Here is a 20188-nt window from a genome sequence, read left to right as displayed (position 1 = left end):
AGTGGCAATGGGAACATAGTCTACAGACTCTGGGATGGCCTTCATTTTTAAGTACTTCTGTTTGCTCCCTGTGGAGGTGTCCTTGTTTTCAGAAGAAGAAACTCTATACATGGATAAGACCATATCCCTGGGCCTTCAATACAGAAATGTGATTTCTTACTCAACCACTGCATGATTTTGGGCAAACTGCCCAATTTCTTCATCTGTAAATCGCACACAATAATGCTAAGTAAAAATTAATATTAATCACATCATTAATTAAATTAATAATTACTATTCATTATGGTCTGTATTATATTATACATTATATAGTCTCTATAACTTACATATATAGAATAAAAATAATTAAACTAACTAATAATGATTTTTAAATTGGATTTTGGATATGACTTGGGAAAAAGCCCTTCCTCTGTGCCTCTGGTCTTACTGGCTGATGTAGTAAGATTCAGCCACATTTAAAACCACAAAGAGGCATCAAAAAGCCAGAAATGGAGCTTAATGATATTTCAGAGGTGAATGCAGAGTTGCACTGGTACTTGAAAAGAACTTGCAAATGACCATTTGTTGAGGTACATATTTTGTGTCTTTCCAAGTACATGAACCAAATGCCTGGAGTTTCAATGAGTCACACCCAGGAAGGTTTGACACACGATTCAGATACCCATCCTAGTTAAATCACAGCACTTATAAGTGTATGTCAAGTGTTTGGATTTATTTTGCACCCAGTCCTGAGTGACTAAACTTCTCAGTACCATGTCAGCAATGTGCACAGGTTGTGTCAGCCAACAAGACAAAAGTTGCTTAAGTGAGGATTGCAGCTGAATCACTGTACAGGACACCCTAGTCAGTGAGTAACAGTAAAACAGGCTGCATTTCAGGAGACATTTCAGTAACGTCAGAAGCATCACCAGTGGGATTTCATTAGCAAGTATCCAAAGTGACATCTGCTGGTGCAGATCTGGACTAGCGCAAAACACAGAAATCAAGTTAGAGCAAGGCAGAGCTGCACAAAGAAGCAGACTAATGAGCCCCAAATGTACTAGTGGGGTAGACAGCACCTGATGGGTTCTGCTGGATAATTGAACCTCTAACTATCATGGAAGCAGATGAAAATGATGCCAGTTTTCTGCTGAGCTCCAGTGGTTTGCTAAAGATGCCTTCCCACCACAAATTTTTAAGAAATGGCCTACAGCTACAGCACAAGAAGGAATGTATTCAGTTTTTTTCCATAAGGGAAGTTCTGTTAGTTTAATGCCAAGAGATACGGCCTGGAACACGCCTGGTTTTTATTCAGACCACCTATGGAGTTCTATAGATCTACCTTGTTGGATTCACTGAGAGCAAGGCATGGTGCATATCCTGAGACTTCTAAGGAAATATAAAGATGAAACCTCTCAACTTAGGTAGGAACAGATTCTCTAAAATCCCCTTGAAGATGAATTTGTTAAATAACAGACTTGGACGTCCTTGGCAGGAACATCAATTGCTGTTCTGTGCTGAAAAGCACAACTGGGAAGGCACCATTTCTCTTTCAATTGTCAAGAGAGACTGCTAAACTTGGGCATAGCCAGATAACTTCATCAATTTTTTTCATTTTGTGATTGTATTTCCTCTTACTGGAGTAGGCCAGTTGGTTCACCCTTTCACAAAAAACAGTTACTGCCTTACCAACAAAGGGATGCTTTTGGAGATACAAACCAGAAAATTAAATTTGTCTGGTATTTCCAAAGGTAGAAAGTGCTAGAGAAGTAGGTGATTTAGTAAAATTACAAAGGGCTGCAGTTTGGAAACAAGCTTGATGGTAAAAATCTGTACTCAAATCTATGGAAAAAACTGATAGCAGAAACTCCAGAATCTGACTAAGAGGCAGCATAGGCCTGTCAGAACACCTTATCCTGCTGCTGGTTGGGGGCAAAAGATCTGGCATGAAGTCAAAAGTCTAGTCCAGGTCAAATCACTGTTTCCCCTTGGAAGCCTCTGAGCACCAATATGAAAATGATCTGCAGGGTAATAATGCTCTTGAATCAAAATGCAAATGTGCCTCTTCCAGACTGCCTGGACTTCTACAGCCTGTCCTCAATACCCAGCATACCAAATGTGGACAGAACACCAAAGGATGTTGTCCTTGCAATGCTCTTCTTCCAGGACAGCCTGCAACTTAATGCTGCAAAGAGTGCAATTGTTATCAGTTTTCACCTTTAGTGCTGTTACGGCTGTTCCCACCCATCCCACTTATCCACCTCACTTCATGGAAGGCACAGTACAATCCCTGCCTTGCAAAGCATCACACCAGGAGTGTCACAGTCAAGTCTTTTGCTTTCTCATAGCCAAAGAAGCCGTAACCCAGTTGTAAACACTTCTGTCTATACCACAAAGAGAATCTGCACTGAACTAAACTAAGCAAGATATTTTTGGGGGTTTTTTTAATCCCTAATTATGAAAATCCACTGTACCTCTCCACCTGCACAATGCATATAGATCTCTGAAAATCTATGATAAGATCCCAATACTGAACAGTAAACTCATCTGCATTAGATCACAAGGGTTGGATAAAAGTTTACATAATCGGTTTATGATCAATGATTTAAAAGGGAAGAGACTAGACAGAATCTTCGTGTTCATAGTAAGATTTTTATCTTTGGAATTACAGAATGTGTTTCATTGCTGAGGAAAATATTTTCTTTGAGATCTTTCATATTTTGGCATGCAAATAATACAACTTCTACACTTTTTTCAGTTGCCAGTAGTCTTCAATGACAGATGTACTATATATTTCTTGCTCACAAGGCAAAACTGCACTATCAAAATTGCATTTTCAGGCAGTGAAATTTCAATCCTTTGTACAGGGATTTTTAAAGCCCTTGGCAATATCTGCATCTGAAGTTATACAAGAACAAAACATCACATAACATTGAAGAGTTTAGCTAAGAGTGTGAAGCTATTTTAGATCAACAAAGTTTTATCAAATTCAAGTTTGCATTCCTGAGGTGGGAGTTTAGTTTCAAAGCTCTGATATTGCTGAAGAATAGACCCAATTCACATCCTGCAGTTTTTCCTGCCTGAAAACGGGATTTTAGGAGTTATGCACCAGTTACATAAGGAAATATGCTAATGAAATACTAAAATTAAGTAATTATATGATGTTGCATCTTGATTATCTGACATAAAAATCTAGGGTTGCAGCTATAAGTCCTGATTGCCTTTTTGTCTGAGTGATTTAGTGCCAAAAGTGAGTTAAGCAATCAGATTTAAAAAATTAAAAAAAAAAAAAAGAGAGAGAGAAAAAAAGAGGGTTTATTATGAGAACACCTTCCCACTGGAAAAACTGAAGACATTAACTTAGGGCTGTATTCCTATTTCCAGTAATCCAAATGTTCCTACATTCCTGAAAAAAGAAAATTCCAATATTATTTACCTTGAGCCATGGAAGACCAGGAAATTACACATCTCATGTATCCACAAGGAGCTGAATAGTTTCCACTGTTTTCCTGGAACATAAGGTGCTGTGTCCAGCTCTGGGGCCTCCAACACATTTGCTGAAGCAAGTCCAGAGAAGAGTCACAAAGAGGAGAAACAAGGGCTAAAGAACCTCTCCTCTGAAGACAGGCTGAGATGGCTAGGGCTCTTCAGCCTGGAAAAAAGAAGGCTACAGGGACACAGAGCATCCAGCGCTGAAAGGGGGCTACAAGAAGGCTGGAAAGGGACATATACAAGGCCTTGGAATGACAGGACAAGGGGGAATGGCTTTAAATGGAAAGAGGCCGAGTTTATAATACAGAACAGGTCAAAATTCTGTACTGTCAGGGTGGTTGTGAGAAATGGATTTATAAAGGATTCTCAAAGCCTTACTAAAAGCTCACACAGTTTAGTACATCTGTATGCAAACTCTGAGATAAAGTGTGCTGACTTAGAAAGGCCATGGAATAGAGAAGATGTCAAGAGAGAGACTGAACTAGAAACAAGTTTCAAACAATGGCCTTGCAAAAAGACCAAATATTTTGAAAAATTATAACTGTGAAAGATGCATTGTAGCAAGACCACATGGGTTAAAATAATAGGTGATTGGTGTTAGAAGTATTAGCAGCATTATATGGCAAAAGCTAGTAGGCTGAAAAACATTAATAAGGTATTGTAACCAGGAAATAATTTGGCTTCTGATAGAATGGCTTTGAGTTTTACATCTCTCATGTTTCACCCTTCAATGAGACTGGTAATGGAATAAAATCTTTTCAAATGCCTCTCAGTTGCCCCATCTCTGTAGAGCTGGAATTTTCCAGCTGCTGATGAGGCACTGACACAGGCTGTCCAGAGAAGCTGTGGATCCCATCCTTGTGCCCCATGCTTGGCAGTGTTCAATGCCAAGGTTAGATGGGGCTTTGAGCAACCTGGCCTGGCAGCAGGTGTCCTACAAGAGGGAGGGGCTGGAACTTGATGATCTTTAAGCTACTTTCCAACTCAAGCCTTTCTGTGATTCTTTCAACAGTTCCAAATACTGCAGAGTGTCTTACTGCCTAATCACTGACAGCATTAAATGGCCCAATAAGAAATATGGGAAGAATCAGTGGCACACACCCAGAGACAGAAGGGACTCAAACAAAGCAAGGACTGTACATTCTCTTGCTGTGTGATATGGTAGAACAAACCTCAAACCCGGATTTTGCCATTCCTCTATTGCCTGCAAAGGCACAAGCAGTTCTGAGCATTTCTTGCTGTGCCTTTGAGGTTCATGGATGGAACAAGTTACATTCTTCTGCCACCAAAGCACTATTCACATAATGACCCTTCTGCATTCACACCTCACAAACAGAAAAAACTAAACAAATCTCTGTCCCCCACCCTGATAGATATCAGAAGAAACCATGCTTCAGATGAGCTCAGCTAGATTAGTGGAAGTGCAATAATAATAATAGCGATAGAGAATTAAACCCTCAGATGAGGAAATTCATTACACTGCCATCAGAATTTTTATATTACATAGTAAATAAGGTTGAAAACACACATTGTAAGACACTTTCAGGGATGAAATACTGAACATCTCTTTATTAAGAAAACAATTCACTTTGTCCTATGCAATGGGAGAGTTGAGGTTCCTAGAAGTATGAACACATGATCATGCACTGTGTCATACCTTCACACAGCATCCAACAAGGACAATTACAATCGTAGAGAAAACTTTAATTCTTCCAAAACTTTCAATGTGATGCTTTTCATGCAGATTTCATGTTCCATTAGAAGGGCAGAAATCCTTATTAACAAAATTAAACTTCTGCTTTATTGAACATAAAGCATGTGCTCTGTAGGATATGAATCCTTAATAATGTAAGCACAGGAATCCTTATTAATGCAGCTGATTTTCTGCTTTATAGTACACAATTCATGTACTATAAAACATGTATTATATAGCATATGACCAGCAGGTAAGGCTAGTTAAAGACAAGCTGGGTCACAGACTCTTCCCCTTTTCACTCAGAGAACTGAGTATAAAAAAACACTGAAGCAGCTCATGCTCCGCCGTAAGTATGAACCTAGACTTAAATTCTGTCTTGAAGTCAAGCCATTTGGACTATGCTTCATTCCTTTTTGGTTTAAACCCACTGTTGTAAGGATATTCCTGAGCTTCTGCTACTTTTCAACAGGGATTCAGGAAGCTGAACTGTAGAGATTGTCTCACTAGGACAGGTAGAGTGTTAACTACTGTGTATGGACTAGTTGCTCAGGATTGGGCTCTACTACTGTGGTAGAAATGATTAATTATGTACATAATTAATTATGGATTATTACACAAAGAAAGTAATTTGCTTTCACTGCTCAGTGTGCACATGCACAAACAATTTGTTTATAGAAGGCAGTATTCCACCCAAGAGCACTGGAAACAAGAAAGCTGCTGCAGCATGCCAAGCTGACAGTACTTGCTATTAGCGAGGTAGCAGGGATATCAGCTACCCACAGCCTCACCTGCCAAGCAAAGGGGCACTGGAGCCCCTCGGTAGTCCTGCCTGTGTTGGTCAGGTGTGGCAACTCTCCCCAGGGACAGCTGGGAAAGGGCCCAGAAGATCTGTGAGGCATTAGTGTCAAGACCAAAACTGGCTGCATGCACACCTCCTGAGGTAGGAAGAAGCTAAAGTATACCCCATTTATGCTGTTACATTCTTTCAATCCATTTTCACTACCAGATGCTGGACTTTGATATTGGATACCAGCTCAGACAACTGGTGGTCTCCAGTTATTTCAAAGCGTCATGTTCAAATGTCATTCCTAAAAATTCATTTCCAAATGAAAATGCAGCATATTTTTAATGGGAAAAAGACAAAACCAAAAACAAACAAACAAATAATAAAAAAAAAAACACAAAAAAAGCCAAAACAAAAAGAAAACAACAAAACAAAACAACTCCTCCAAATAATTTAAAAACCAAAAAATAAAACCAACCAAAAAAACCCCAAATCAAACCAAACCAAACCCAACCCAAAAAACCAAACCAAACTAAAAAAACAAAAAAACTACAATAACAACAAAAACACTGAAAAAAACCCCCTCATTTCTGTGTACCCTCTCCCTAGCTAATTTCTGTATCCTGCTGGGTTGAGGACATACGCGTCTCAATTTAGCAGATTGGATTTAAAAGTTAACACAGTCTGGAATGTACCTGTGGCATCTGTCATCATTCCTTCTAAGCTCTATCATAGCTCCCACATTTCCTGAAGCCCTAGACAAGAGAATGCATCCATAACAATTGCTGGAAAGCCATGGCAAAAAAGTCAAAAACAACAAACATGATGAGTCCATCCTTTCTATCAGCCTCAGCTAGAGCCATATGAACTCCCTGGTGAAGCTGTGATTCCCTGCTTGATTGCTTCCCGAACATTCTGCAGTGCACTAAGGAATAATTGTGACTGTGGGTTCATAACCTAGGACACACACTTTCAAACTTTTATTCTGCATAAATCATCCTATTCAGTCACTCGAACTAATTGCTCATTTTTCACTCTCTCACATAAGAAATGAGCAAATATCATAAAGGTGTTTTCTAAAACTTAGAATATCTTTCATTTTATTCATACCTGCTAACAGCAACCTGTGCTTGTATACATACCAGACAGAACATCTATTTCAGTTTTCTTCCTTCCTGTAATTTTGCTTTTACTAGAGTTAGGGAATAAATGAAGCTAACTTCTAAATAATCAAGTAATGAAAGAAATAATCCAGCTCTTTTTTAATTCTTTCATCATTGTTTTCATATTTCCAACTACCAGTCATCTCTACTAGAAAACAGTCTTGTATATCATCAAATCCATTTCTTTGTCAGGACAAGGTAATCTCTTGAAGGGAAGGAAAGGGAAGAGAAAGAAAGGGAAGGGATACATCTCCTTTCTAAAACTTTATCCATATTTTCTGATTCTGCAGAAAACACCATCATCTTTCAAGTGCATGCTACCAAGAAAAAGAAGACCACAGGAAAATGAGCTCACAATCCAGATGGCCAGCTCAAAGCAGGACTTCCCCATGCTAATCTCAAAGGTACTCCACCACACCAATCCAGAGCCTTGACTGGGGCCAAATAATGTTCCTCCAAATATTCTTGTTCTCCTTTTCAGCAGACCCAACGCCTTGCCAAATTACTCAAAGATTCAGTACATTTCTAAGGGACTTTGCACTCAGCATCCAGCCAGCTCAGCAAAGTCCAGATAGTTGCTAGAATCAAAGGAAAATCCTCCTTGGCTCAGCCCATATTTATCCTACTCATGAATGAGACCACCTTGGAATTATAACAGAGGATATCTCATACATTTGTAATGTTTTTACACCAGTTTTCCCAACAGCAAGAAAAAGCCAACCCCTATCTAGATCTGGGAACAATTCAATGGTCCAGAAGAGGCATTCACCAGTAAAAACTAGGCACTAGCTCATTTGCTTGCGACTCAGAAATTTACTACTCTTTTTTTTTTTCACTCATGACTTCTGTCATTGCTTAAAAACAGTTCTACCTGTAAACATACATTAAGCACACTATGCACACATTGATATGCTTATATTAATATCTACATATATATTCATTAAATGCATTATTGCTGGGGTTGTTCAGCCAGGAAAAGAGAACACTCCAGGGGGACTTTATTGCAAACTTCCACACCTTAAGAGGGCTTTTTAAAAAGAAGAAGAGGAATTTTTTTATACAGGCACGTAGTGACAGGACAAGGACAATATTTTTAAACCAAAAGAGGATGAGTTTAGGTTAGATATTAGGAAGAAACTCTTTCCTCAGATGTGGTGAAGTCCTGGCACAGCTTGCCCAGAGAAGCTGTGGCTGCCCCATCCCTGGAAGAGTGAAAGGCCAGGTTGGATGGGGCTCTGGGCATCCTGATCTAGTGAAAAATGTCCCTGCCCATGGCAGAGGGGTTGGAACCAGATGATCTTTAAGGTCCTTCCAACCCAAACCATTTGACAATTCTAAGATTCTATGACTATCAAACAACAATTTTTGACCAGGTAGAGGTTCTGCATTTCTGTCAGATCATTATTTAATGATCATATGGATACCTTTCTCTGGCAGTGTCAAAGGTAGACAATTCCTTCTAAGTCCTTTCTGTTCTTAGAAGCATAACCCCAAATTTCCTTATTTGCAGAGGAATTCTCAGTAACTCTTTGTAAACTGCACTGTGCCACCAGAGAAATTTACCTTTATTCATGCTTCCATCATGAATCATAAGTCTGGCCCATGCAGATATAGTTTTGTTTATGTCTTTTCCAAGACATGTTCTTAGAGTACAGAGGTAGGAACTGCACAGAGGAACATCTCTTATAGTATAAGTAAGACTTTCTCATTTTATCTACACGTATTTTCTTTGGCACATGATGTAAGTCACCTGACAGACCTTCATCATTAGAAACCTCTTATCCAAACATTGCCCACATTTCTTTCCAAGATATCCAAACACCAGGACTTCTTCTTACAAATGTAACTTATTCTAAAGAGGCGGTTTTGACCTGGCTTTGAGGGTGAGGCATCAAAACTGTTTCTCCCTCCATACATTAATCCCTAACAGTTAATGTATAAAAACTTTATTTCAGATTAATCCCATGTGAGTGGTAGAAGCCTAAACACTAACAGTAGAGTAGATTTTTTCCATATCACTGGTCAATACAAAAAGCTTTGGAATCAATACAGAAGATAGCTGCAACATATCTCTCAGAAACTCACTGAATTATGACACTTCTCACAAACCACAAATGCAAGCTTGGAAAGCATCCTCAAAGGGACAAGGAAGCCTCTAACACTTAATATAATGTGAGTGCTTAATAGATGATGAGAGAAATAGATAGCTTTCTCCCCTGACCTTCACTCTCTATTTCAACTTTGCAGAGCTTTGATCTGTGGGAGGTGTTTTTAAACACCTTGAGGAGGAGTGCAAAAAATTAGAAAGTTCTGTGAGGCAGAGTAGTTACCTGGTTCTATCCAGGCGTCTAGGCAACTAGTCACAAATAAGCAGAAAACAGGTGCTCCTCACTGGGCATTACAAGTTGACCAGTGTGTGTTGAAAGCCAGTTACCTACCTTGTCTCTAATCCCTTGTCTCATAACTTCTCTTTCAGCCTCCATCTTGGCATATTTGGCTTTCCTCTCCTCCTCTTGCTGCCGAAGGGCTTCCTGTCGTTCCTCTTCTTTCTTAGCAGCATCTGGGTCTTTCTCCTCATCCCCACCCAGCATCTTCCCCATGTCTTTGGTAGCCCCTAGAGAAAGCACAGGAGAAAATCAGCTCTGTCAGAATGTGGTGACAACCCCCAGGATGACAGCTCTCTCCTTCCCCTGGCTCAGGGCCTTCTGTCATTCCCTAGACATCTGAAAAGGTTTCTTCATTCACTGAGGAGGCAGCACACTGTCCCCCCAGGCAGGAGGTGGGCAAAGCACTTAACCTGATCAGGCAAGTTACCTGGCACTGGCAGCAGAAGTACAGCAGCAAAAGGAAGAGACCATATTTGTAGAATTGTGCATGATGGCAGCACAGTTTTTTGCAATCCTGGAAAGGACAAGCTGCCATCCACACCATATTTTCACTTTATCAGCTCAGCCAGGTGACTGAAGATTGATTTTGAAGGGTCTTTAATGCACAAGGTAGGTAATACATCCAAACAAAATGACACCAGGGCTGGGAAAGGAATTTGAAATCTTGATTGCAGGGATAAGTAATCACAGTCTTAATTGTTGTCAGAAATTACACTTCCCATGACAGGTAGGACTACATGGCATTAGCAAACAGTTTGAGTTGATGAATTCTAGGCCCCTACCATGGATCAGAAAAAAGCAGCGCCTCTGCATGTCTCTTATCAGCTCTTGGACACCACAGCCTGCAATGCTTAGTACCTAGGTGGGATCATGGCTTTGTCTTGTTCCACTGCTGAATACAAATTGTTCCCAAATTTTCAGTCCCTGTGTGCTGCTGAGGCAGTTTTTTTGTTGTTCTGCAAAGCCCCTACACAATCATGCAAATGAGGAGGAGGTTTCCTGCATGCCTCTTTATCCCCAAAGTGCTGCATAAATCCATTTATCCTGCATTTCAGAGACATTTTTATTAGCAAATGACTGTTAATCATCTACCCAGAGAGAAAAACAGTTACTGAGGAAAGGAGAAGAGCATGTACTGTGATGCAGCACCATCAGTGCACTGAAGAGCAGTAGCAGGGTCAAGCCTGGTTACATGGATGAAGAGAAGACATATACCCTACGGAAGCAGTGTTGGACGTCACCTGCAGCAGGAAAACACTCTGTGTCTTTTACTAAAAGAGGTTCCCTTGTCCTGGAAAAACCCTGCAGGTCCTTAAATGCTGAGTCAGGACGCCTCCACATTGGCTCATTTCTGTGATTTAACTGAATTAAACTGAGACAGCCTTGTTCTTACACCTAGTCACAAGTGTACATATTCAACATCTTCTGTCTTGCATAAAGCAAAGATTTCTGGCCTTTACAAAGGCTTGGGTTGGAAGGAGACACTATCAAAGACCTGCCAAGTAATTGTTGGCTTTATCAAAGGTGAAGTGAAAGAAAGAGATTCTCACATCCCCATATAAATTACTTGTCAGTGTGTCAAATGCTGGAGGACTGTGGTTGCTCTTGCTTCCCACATCAGTTCTTGGGACAATGATTGTGAAACCTTGATCCTTATGGGAAGGAACATCTGCAACCTGTTAGAATGATTCCTCCTGAACTGCAGTAGTGATGGCACTTATCAGATCAACTATTGCTTCTAATAACCACCAAGGAATTTGTGAAGAGGTAAGCAGATCCCTTTTCTCCCCACATTTCCAGGTTACATGTTTTCCCAGAACCCTAAGTTGAAAGCAACCCTGCAGCAAAAACAACCCTCCAATCCCCGCAAATGTGACAGAGAAATGCCCCCTTTGCATCTCATAGAGAAGCATAGGGAAACTGGTTATTTTAAGTTTTACAAGATCTGGTTGTAATACACAGGGAGGGGGATTTGCCAGGTGGGAAAAAACAACAGTAAACAAGACTGCCTCTATTCACTGCATAACCACAAACCTCTTGACACTTCCATTGTGAGGAAATTTGTGGCGTAAATCAAAAAGACATCTAGGGGCCCCAGAAAAACCCCACCTGGAATATTCATTGTCCCTGTCTACTGTCAGCCTTCCTCTACTAGGATTTTGAATTTGTCATTGCAGGATCACAGTAGTACAGAAACTCTTGCATATTGATGGAAAATTTACCCAGACCATCTGGTGATTTCCTTCCTATAGTGCAAGGAAGGCTACCTGAAATTGTAAGTAAGCTAAAATTTCATAGCAAGCAAAAAGGAAATAAAGCCTAGTTGTGTCACACATCCCTACTGCAGGAACCTCTCTAAGTAGTTTTATTGTGCAAACATCAGTGATCACAAATCTCACTAACACCTTTAATTTCTGGGTGCCCCTCAAAAGATTTCTCCACTGATGATCAAACTAATCTGGGTTCAGTAATCCATCAAGTTTATATCTTTTTAGCTTCTCTGCAGTTAGAGCTACCCAGACAGCATAATACTCTAGTTACTTAGGAAACAGAATTCAGCAGCAGAGAGAGACTCTTTTTCCCCCTCTAAGCACTACTTCCAGGCTATCATTAAGCTATAATGTCAGCTCAGCTCATCATATAAGAAGGAAAATTAAATAACTTTCTTTTGTTTCTTAGGCAAGACCAAGTTTCAAATACATAAGGTATTCTCCTCTGCAGCCATTCAGCAAACAGTACACATAGAAAAACAAGAATAGTTCAGGATCCTCATAGATTGTCTTAACTCATCTTTGATTTCAAAGTCAGCTTCTAAGTGTTCAAAATGCTACAATTGTATTACGTTAACTAAGTGGAAGGAAATTTATTATGAGTACCAAAATTTTATGCTACATTTTAACTAAGGACTCTTGTGTTACTTTCTGAAAAGCTTTTTTCTATCTTGTTTGTTCTTCATCCTAAACTATAGACTGTTGTGAACATTTCCTGGATAACAGCTTCTGGTTTTAACAGTTCAGTGGCAAAGATTCCAGAGAATTCATCTATGTGCAACAGAGGTGCCTCAGTTATGGGCACAAGCAGAAGGAAAGAGGAATTGTTCTGTTCCTTAAGCCCAGTTTTGAAGCTTCCAAGGAAACAGGGGAAGGATGCATTTACTGAATCTATTCTGTTGATAAACCTGGGGGTGTTTGTCTATATTTTTAATTTTTGTCTTTCATATGGAGTGACATATACCTTGACACAACAAGAAGTCAGAGACTGCCACACTATTTCACCAATTGGTAAAGAAATTCAATCAATATTATTTCTAACATCTTTAGACAAGGCTACAGAAAGGAAGCAGAAATGGCTAAAGCTCCAGGACAACATGTGCCAAGTGTTACCTTTCTGGCCACCAACAATCCTGCCTTCAAAGGACAAAATGCTTCCACATGGAAAAGCATCCCAGAAGTGGTGCGAAAAGAAGTGGCATGGCAGTTATTTCAAAGCAATAGGTATTCCCTTAATCCATATAGGCTAAATAGCTAAACAATCAGGTGTTAAGCCAAATACTATGGGTCCACTCAGATACGATGTGCTGGTTTTGGCAAAGTTGGAGTAGATTTTCTTCACAGAGAACCATTTATAAGTTGCATTTTGGATTTGTGCTGAATTCAGTGATGATAGATATGATTTTGTTATTGCCAGGCAGGACTTACACAGAGACAAGGCCTTTTCCACTCTTTGCGCTGCCATGCTGATGAGGTAAGCTGGAATTGAATGGAAAATTGGGAGGGGCTATGGGCAGGACAGATGACCCAAAATGACCGACGGGATATTCCAGAACAGTATTTCAAGCTGGGCACAAGAAGGAAGAAGGAAGGAGTATTTGAGTGATGGCATTTGTCAGGCCAAGTCACTGTGAGGCTGAGGGGGTCCTGCTGTCATGAAGATGAAAAATACCTGCCTGCTCATGGGAACCAGTGAATTAAACCCTTGTTTTGCATTGCTTGCATGTATGGCTTTTGCTTTCCCTGTTAAACTGTCTTTATCTCGAACCCGAAAGTTTTCTAGCTGGTGGGGGGGTAAGTGAGCAGTTGCAAGGGGCTTGGCTGCTGGCTGGGGTTAAAGCATGAAATATGCATTCATGTGAGTTTTGCTGGGTTAAATTGTCATTATGCATCTGAGAAAGAGTAATATGGTTGTTCAGGTGCATGTGGGAGACATTCCCCAGTGAAACAGCAGAAAAGCAAATCATTTGTCTGAAAAGCAGTTTTACAGTAAAGGCTTTGGGGCTGTGACGGGCAACAAGCTGACCCTGAGCTCACAATATGTCCTTGTAGCAGAGAGAATTAATAGCTTTCTGAGATCATTAGAAACACTGCTGTCAAGGTGTTGAAGGATCCTTCCCATCTACTCAGCCCTGTTGTGACCAAATTTGAGGTGATGTGCCCAGTTCTAGGCTTCAGGATACTAAAGAGAGATAGAAATACTGGAGTGAGACAGCAAAGAAGTGAGACAGCCATGAAGACGTTTAGGATACTGAAGGATCTTTGATACAGGAAGAGCCTGAGAGAGCAGGAACTGCTTAGCCTGGAGAAGAGGAGGGGATCCAGTAGTGTGTGTAAACACCCAATAAAACAGAATGAATACAAGGGAGTCCGATGAGTACCAGTGACAGGAGAAGAGGTAATGTGTATAAACTCAAGTACAGGGAATACAGTTTGAATATTAGAAAAGGATAGACTTGCAGAAAGTCACTGTGGAGTCTCCATCTGTGGAGATATTAAAAAATTCATGAGCTGCAACCTTGAGCAACCTGCTGTAGGTAACCCTGTCTGAGAATAAGGTTGGACTAAACAACCCTTGTAGATGAGCAGCAACCTCAGATATTGTGTGATTCTGTGAGACCTTACAAGTGTTTTGAATTACGTTTGAAAGTGACTGGAGTTAATTTTGCAAGGAAAATGGTGAAGAGTACATGCCCTGCATCTGAAGAAACGTAAATTCTTAACTGCCAGACCTCTGTTACAGAAGCACCACCAGCCATGAGCTAACACCCCAATAGCTGACTGACATCCATCCAGCTTTCACATAGAAAATGTAAACTTGCAAATCAACTTGCAGGGGCACCGTTGAATTTGCTACTTGATTTTAAAAATGTCCTAAATATGGCAGGCAAAACTATGTGCTCGGAAAGCTACAGGACTAAGATTACTAAGGATGACTTACAGAGAAATAGGAACATCTTAGGCCTTCTTAATTAATTAAAGAATGATGAAAATTTGCACACACCATTGTTTCAGGTAAGATAATTACGTGAAATCAAAAGTTTTTCCTTTGCACAAATCTCATTTCATATTGTAGACGAGTAATACCCAAACTTGTCTTATAAAAATAGTACAGGTGTGTATGCTTAGATCAGAGAATAGCGCAGAAGTTGTCCCTCTCAACCACAGACTTCAGAGGAAACAGCAAGAGGTTTACCTGAAACAGGCATGCGATGAGGGAATTTTACAGGGGTTTTTTTGGAAGTACTATTTGTGGCTGAGCCATATTTAGATTGAACAGACATGACAACAGATTCCTCAGAGTCTCTAAATTACAGCATGTCTCTTTATCACATCATCCTAGCATAAGGAGCTAATCACAGAGTAGTGTTCTAGAGCAGGAATGGGTCACTCATATTTTGCAGAATCACTTCAGAACCAGAACTAAGTATGTTTTATTGACATCAGTAAAGATCATCAAGGCTATGATACAAAGCTTGTATCTGAAAAAACAACCAAAACATCTGACTTCCTCCTGCTACAGTTTCAATAAAACTGAAGCAGCCCTTCAGGAAGGTGTCGTGTAACATTCCAAAGTGGTACTTCAATGAACAAAAACTTGGTTTTTATATATTACTACTGAATAGCTCTAAAGGAGCCATCACAATTTATCAATTAACTAAAACTAATGCACCTACTGAAATGGATCATTAACATTTTATTAAATAAAGAAATTCTCAATGAAATTCAAAGTTCAGAGCAGACATGAGTATCTTTCTCTGCTTACTTTTCCTGATCCACTCATCACAGATCTTACAGAACTGAGGTAGGATTTATTTGTATGCATTTGTGCTTCCTGGGGAAATCCATGAGTTTATGCTTATTTCCAGGTCAGTGAGAAGCCTATCTTCTTCAGCATTAACTTTCCTGTGATATCATGGGAAAGATACTGGAAGGATTCTGTGAGGTTCATTTAGATATATCAAATGATGAGCCACAGGTCATGGGTCCTGTGCAAGTTATGTAGTGGCAGAGCACAAATGGGTAAGAGGAAGGAGTAGAAAAGGAGCACTCAAAGCTCCAGTTCACTTTGTTCATAAATTAATGCTACTGAAAAATGGTTTGCTACAGGGGATCTTTGCTTCAGCCATTCCCCTTCCCCAGACTCAACTTTCTCTGTCTCTGATATTTTACTTTGGTCTCCCTCTGTATCCAACCCATACAAACTGTACTGCCAAACAAAACTTTTTTCTTGCAGGGAAACAAACTGGTAAGCTGAGCAAATCCTCTCTAAAGGTACATGAGTGATTTAAGGCTATTTGGAGGTATTTAGAACACCAACTATTTTGAAACATCACAATTATGGTAATGTGTCATTTCCCCTGCAGACACCAAGGCAGACTTTAAAGGCTGATGTTGAAGAGCCTTTTGCCAGCTTGGTACAAAGCCAAATGGAGGCACTTTGAATTTTCTAGAAATTATTTTTCTCACATCATTTGAGGTGCTAATAGGTTGTAACATGTGCAAGACCTATGTTTCACTCTGCAGATGGGTATTGAAGCGAAAAAATGAATGAGGTAGATAGTCACTTTAACAGAAAAATGTTTTTCTTACCTTACAAGCTGCTGAATAGTCTTCTTTGGTGGATAATAGAAAATATGTTTTTACAGCAAGACCTTGCCAGCCTAATTAAAATAATTTTTTAGCTAAAATCTTAGTCTCCATGTTTTTATTTCTGCACAGTGGCAGTTACTTTCTAGCTGCATACTACAGTACTTGCACACAAACATCAATCTCCTGGTACCTGCACATTTGTGCAACAGGTGGACAAATCCCTTTCCTATTGTCTACTTCTATCTTACAACTAGCAATACATGTTTGTTAGTGAACTTAGGTTACTATTTATTTCTTTGCACTGGTGTCACATCCTTTTAATACAACTTTAACTAAAAGAGTAAAGTTCCCGACGTAATTTATGTGGAGATGTCATTTTCAGGTGACATTCATTTGATCGGATATTAGACCTGCAGTCCAATATCCTGAACCTTTGGGGCTCTCTTATTTATCATGGAATCATAGGATCATATAGGTTAGAAAAGACTTTTGAGATCATCAGATCCAACTACTACCTAACACTGCACAGTCCACCACCAACCATGTGCCTAAGTGCCATGCCTACATGTATTCAAAGTGGCTCTACCACTTCATTGTTACAGTCTGTTCCAATGTTTGAGAGCCCTTCTGCTGGCAAATTTTTTCCAGCTCCCTTGCCATTCTTTGGATATGCTCCAGCACCTCAATGTCCTTCCTGTAGTGAGGGGCCCAGAACTGGACACAGCACTCGAAGTGCAGCCTCACCAGTGCCAAGCACAGGGGGACAATCCCTGCCCTGGCCCTGCTGCCCACACAGGCCAGGTGCTATTAGCCTTCCTGGCCACCTGGGCATGGTCCTGACTCATGTTCAGCTGCAATCAATCAGCAGTCCCTGCTCCTTCTCTGCTGGGCAGCTTTCCAGACACTCTGCCCCAGCCTGTAGCACTGCATGGGGTTGTTGTGACCCAGTAGCAGGACTTTGCTTGTCATTTGTTATTGAGAGGTTTTTAATTGCCGACAACAATTTCCATTTCATGACGAACTAGAAACCATCACTGGGCTGATACACATCTGTTATTGAAAATGATCCTATAGGTGTTTTTCCAGGTTGAAGCAGTTACTGCATTTTATAATCAGTTTCTGAAAGATGCCAAACAGTCTTGATGGCCTGTCACTTGTATCTCATTTGTATGCATCAGACTTAGCATTATTCTTATCTCATACTGTGCACTTTCAATTTGGTATAGTTAATATCTCTGAGGAGTGAGATATTCACTTCAGTTCATTCATTAGCTTGCAAAACTCCTCTGCTGCTGAAAAAAAAAATTTCACACTTCATAGTTGAAATATATTCTCCTAATATTCTCTGATGGACTCATTCATTCTCTTCCTGCTCTATGACCTTTCATGAAGCCTACAAGGCAGCATGAAAAATTATTTTCTGATACACGAGTGTATGCCAAATACTATAAATATCATAAGACGACAATTTCATGCTGAGAACTATGAGATGGTGGTACACAATGAGATGATTGAGACAAACGTGCAAAGACAGAAGCTGCGGGAAAGTTATCAGCTACCTCTGGCCTGGGAAGGGTAAGACTTTGCAGAAGAAAGAAACTCGGTTTCAGTTCCATACGTAAACCCATTTCACATTCTGCATGGGTTTCATTTTCATCTGACTGCATCATTCTGCAACTGAAACCATGGTGAAGCACTTCTGCCACTCTCTTTGAAGACACACAGGCCAGGATAAGCTATTGCTTAAGTCACTCATAAAAGTAATAATTGCCTTGATTGGAAACAGATTGTCTGGGAATGTAGAGAGTTCACATAAGCAAGTCCTATTGAGGAAGAAAATAAGACAATTGGATCAAAGAATAGAATTTTAAATAATTAGAATAATTTATATTCCAGTTTTGTTATACAAGGTTTTACTTCAGTGTGGATATGTAGAACACCCGTAACTACAAACTTGTCATACAAGGAAACACCTGATGATGCACATGCAAAGGTCAGTGTTAGCAGTGTCAGTGTGTCTGGGCCAGCCTGACCCAAAAATGTGCCTTGGGCTGGGGCCACACCATCAAAAAAGTGCAACTCATCACACTGCTGGCTCAGATCCCTCCACAGATAGAACTTAGGCTTTTGCTCACACATACTTCATACACATATTTTAATAAACAGCTACCATGAAGGACCACTCTCCCTTGCCCATTCCACGCTGATGCCTGTGTCCACTGCAGAAGAGCACAAGGTTGTATGTCTTCAAGATCCTGCACTGTGCAAAGAGGGGCCTGGAGAAGGTGTCTTTGTTCCTGAAACCAACACACACAGCCGGCAGGTTCCTGACACTCCTTTTACCTGCCTCATACCGGTTAAATCCTGCAACAAGGCAGCAAGAGGGAAAAGCAAAGAGCTGGAAACAAAAGCAATCATCAGTCTGTAGCATCCAGCACTAAGAAAATATTCAACCAGTGTGTCCCCACTGGCTACATGCAGCTTGCGCAGGAAGAGAAATGAAAATGATGCAGAAATAATGGGGTGTGATTCTGGGGTACCAAACTGAGCTGCCAGCTGAAGAGTGCAAATCTGACTCTTTTTTCTGAGGGATCATTACTACTCCAAGATACCTGGAGCACCACAGTCTTCTACTTATGCTGCAAAGTGTGTGCAACCCTAGTTAAAATGCAGTCTGCCTTGCTTTCAGTCACATTGTATAAATACATTTCCAGATGCACTACACAAAAATAGCAATCCACAAACTGTTCTTTTGAACTACTACACAAATCTTTTCCCTAAAAGGCAAGGTGAAGCCTTTTATTACTTGGTGAGGGATTAAGAGACATTTTAAGATTAAGAAGATTTACAGCAATTAAGATAATGTAAGTTTCTGTTACTGCCTCTGTTCCAGAGCTGCTGCATGCACCTTTGGGAGGTAGTCCCATTTCTCCTTCTCTGGAATTTTGCTCATCTTCATTGTTTGCATTGTAAAGCCTCTGTAAAACAGAAAATTTTGAGCCAGATCTACACCTAGAAGGGTGCAGTCCCCTTTTCAGGGGAACACTCCACACAACCTCACAACTATAAAGCAGGAACAGCTGCCTGTATAACATAAATTCACGGCTTCTCTTCCAGTTTTGTTCAATAATTCCTGGCAAATGCTTGTCTTGTCCTCCTGTCTGCTATGACCCAGGTAGGATGTAGCTGTAAATAATCCCTGAACAGGTTCCCTTTCTAGTCCATGGAGGTCTACTCCACCTAGTCATGGATCTTGGGATGAGATTCTTCAGGCTAAGTGGAAGTATCTGCTTTAGGAGGACAATTCTCCTCTGGACTTGCTTGCCTGGTATCTACTGATGGAGAAATGAACATAGGCATCTTGTTCACAGGAGCCACCTGCACTGCAGTATTCTGGCATTAGTCACATGCAGCTTGTACTTCCAGCAGAAAAAAAAAAGAATTGTGTGCCACAATATTTATTTGCCCATGATTTATGATTGCTCCAGTCCTGCTTTCCTGCTTCAGAGAAATTATTCACTTCATCATAGAAAGAACAGCTGAATTAAAAAAAAAATTGCTAACTGCGTAAATCTCTGCTGCTCTAACAGATTTCCTAAATTCATCCTGGTGATAGATTCCAGACCTTCTCTGTTGCCTTGGAAAATGATGGTCTTCTCCATGGTATCTGACTGACAAGGATGAGTCTATTCAGAAAGTCCAGAAACATCAGTCTGTGAGATAATCCTGCTGACTAGAATCTTCTTGTTGCTTTAAAAAAAGGCTAACAGAGACTGGAGCAACACCATACAACAGTAAATTTGGTCACATGTTTAGTATATATG

General features: G+C 40.3%; 1 protein-coding gene across 1 annotated transcript in view; it reads right to left on the bottom strand.

Annotated features, from left to right (window-relative positions):
* The window catches only part of CPLX1 (complexin 1), a 107999-nt gene that overhangs the window by 33810 nt on the left and 54001 nt on the right, over positions 1-20188 (bottom strand). Inside the window, exon 3 of the mRNA XM_033084974.1 lies at positions 9553-9728. Coding sequence (XP_032940865.1) covers positions 9553-9728 — 176 coding nt within the window. The remainder of the gene's footprint in view (positions 1-9552; positions 9729-20188) is intronic.

This window comes from Catharus ustulatus, chromosome Z, assembly GCF_009819885.2.
Source record: "Catharus ustulatus isolate bCatUst1 chromosome Z, bCatUst1.pri.v2, whole genome shotgun sequence".
NCBI classification, from domain to species: domain Eukaryota; kingdom Metazoa; phylum Chordata; class Aves; order Passeriformes; family Turdidae; genus Catharus; species Catharus ustulatus.
The sequence above is the reverse complement of the archived record's forward strand: the minus strand, read 5'-3'. Positions and strand labels throughout refer to the sequence as shown.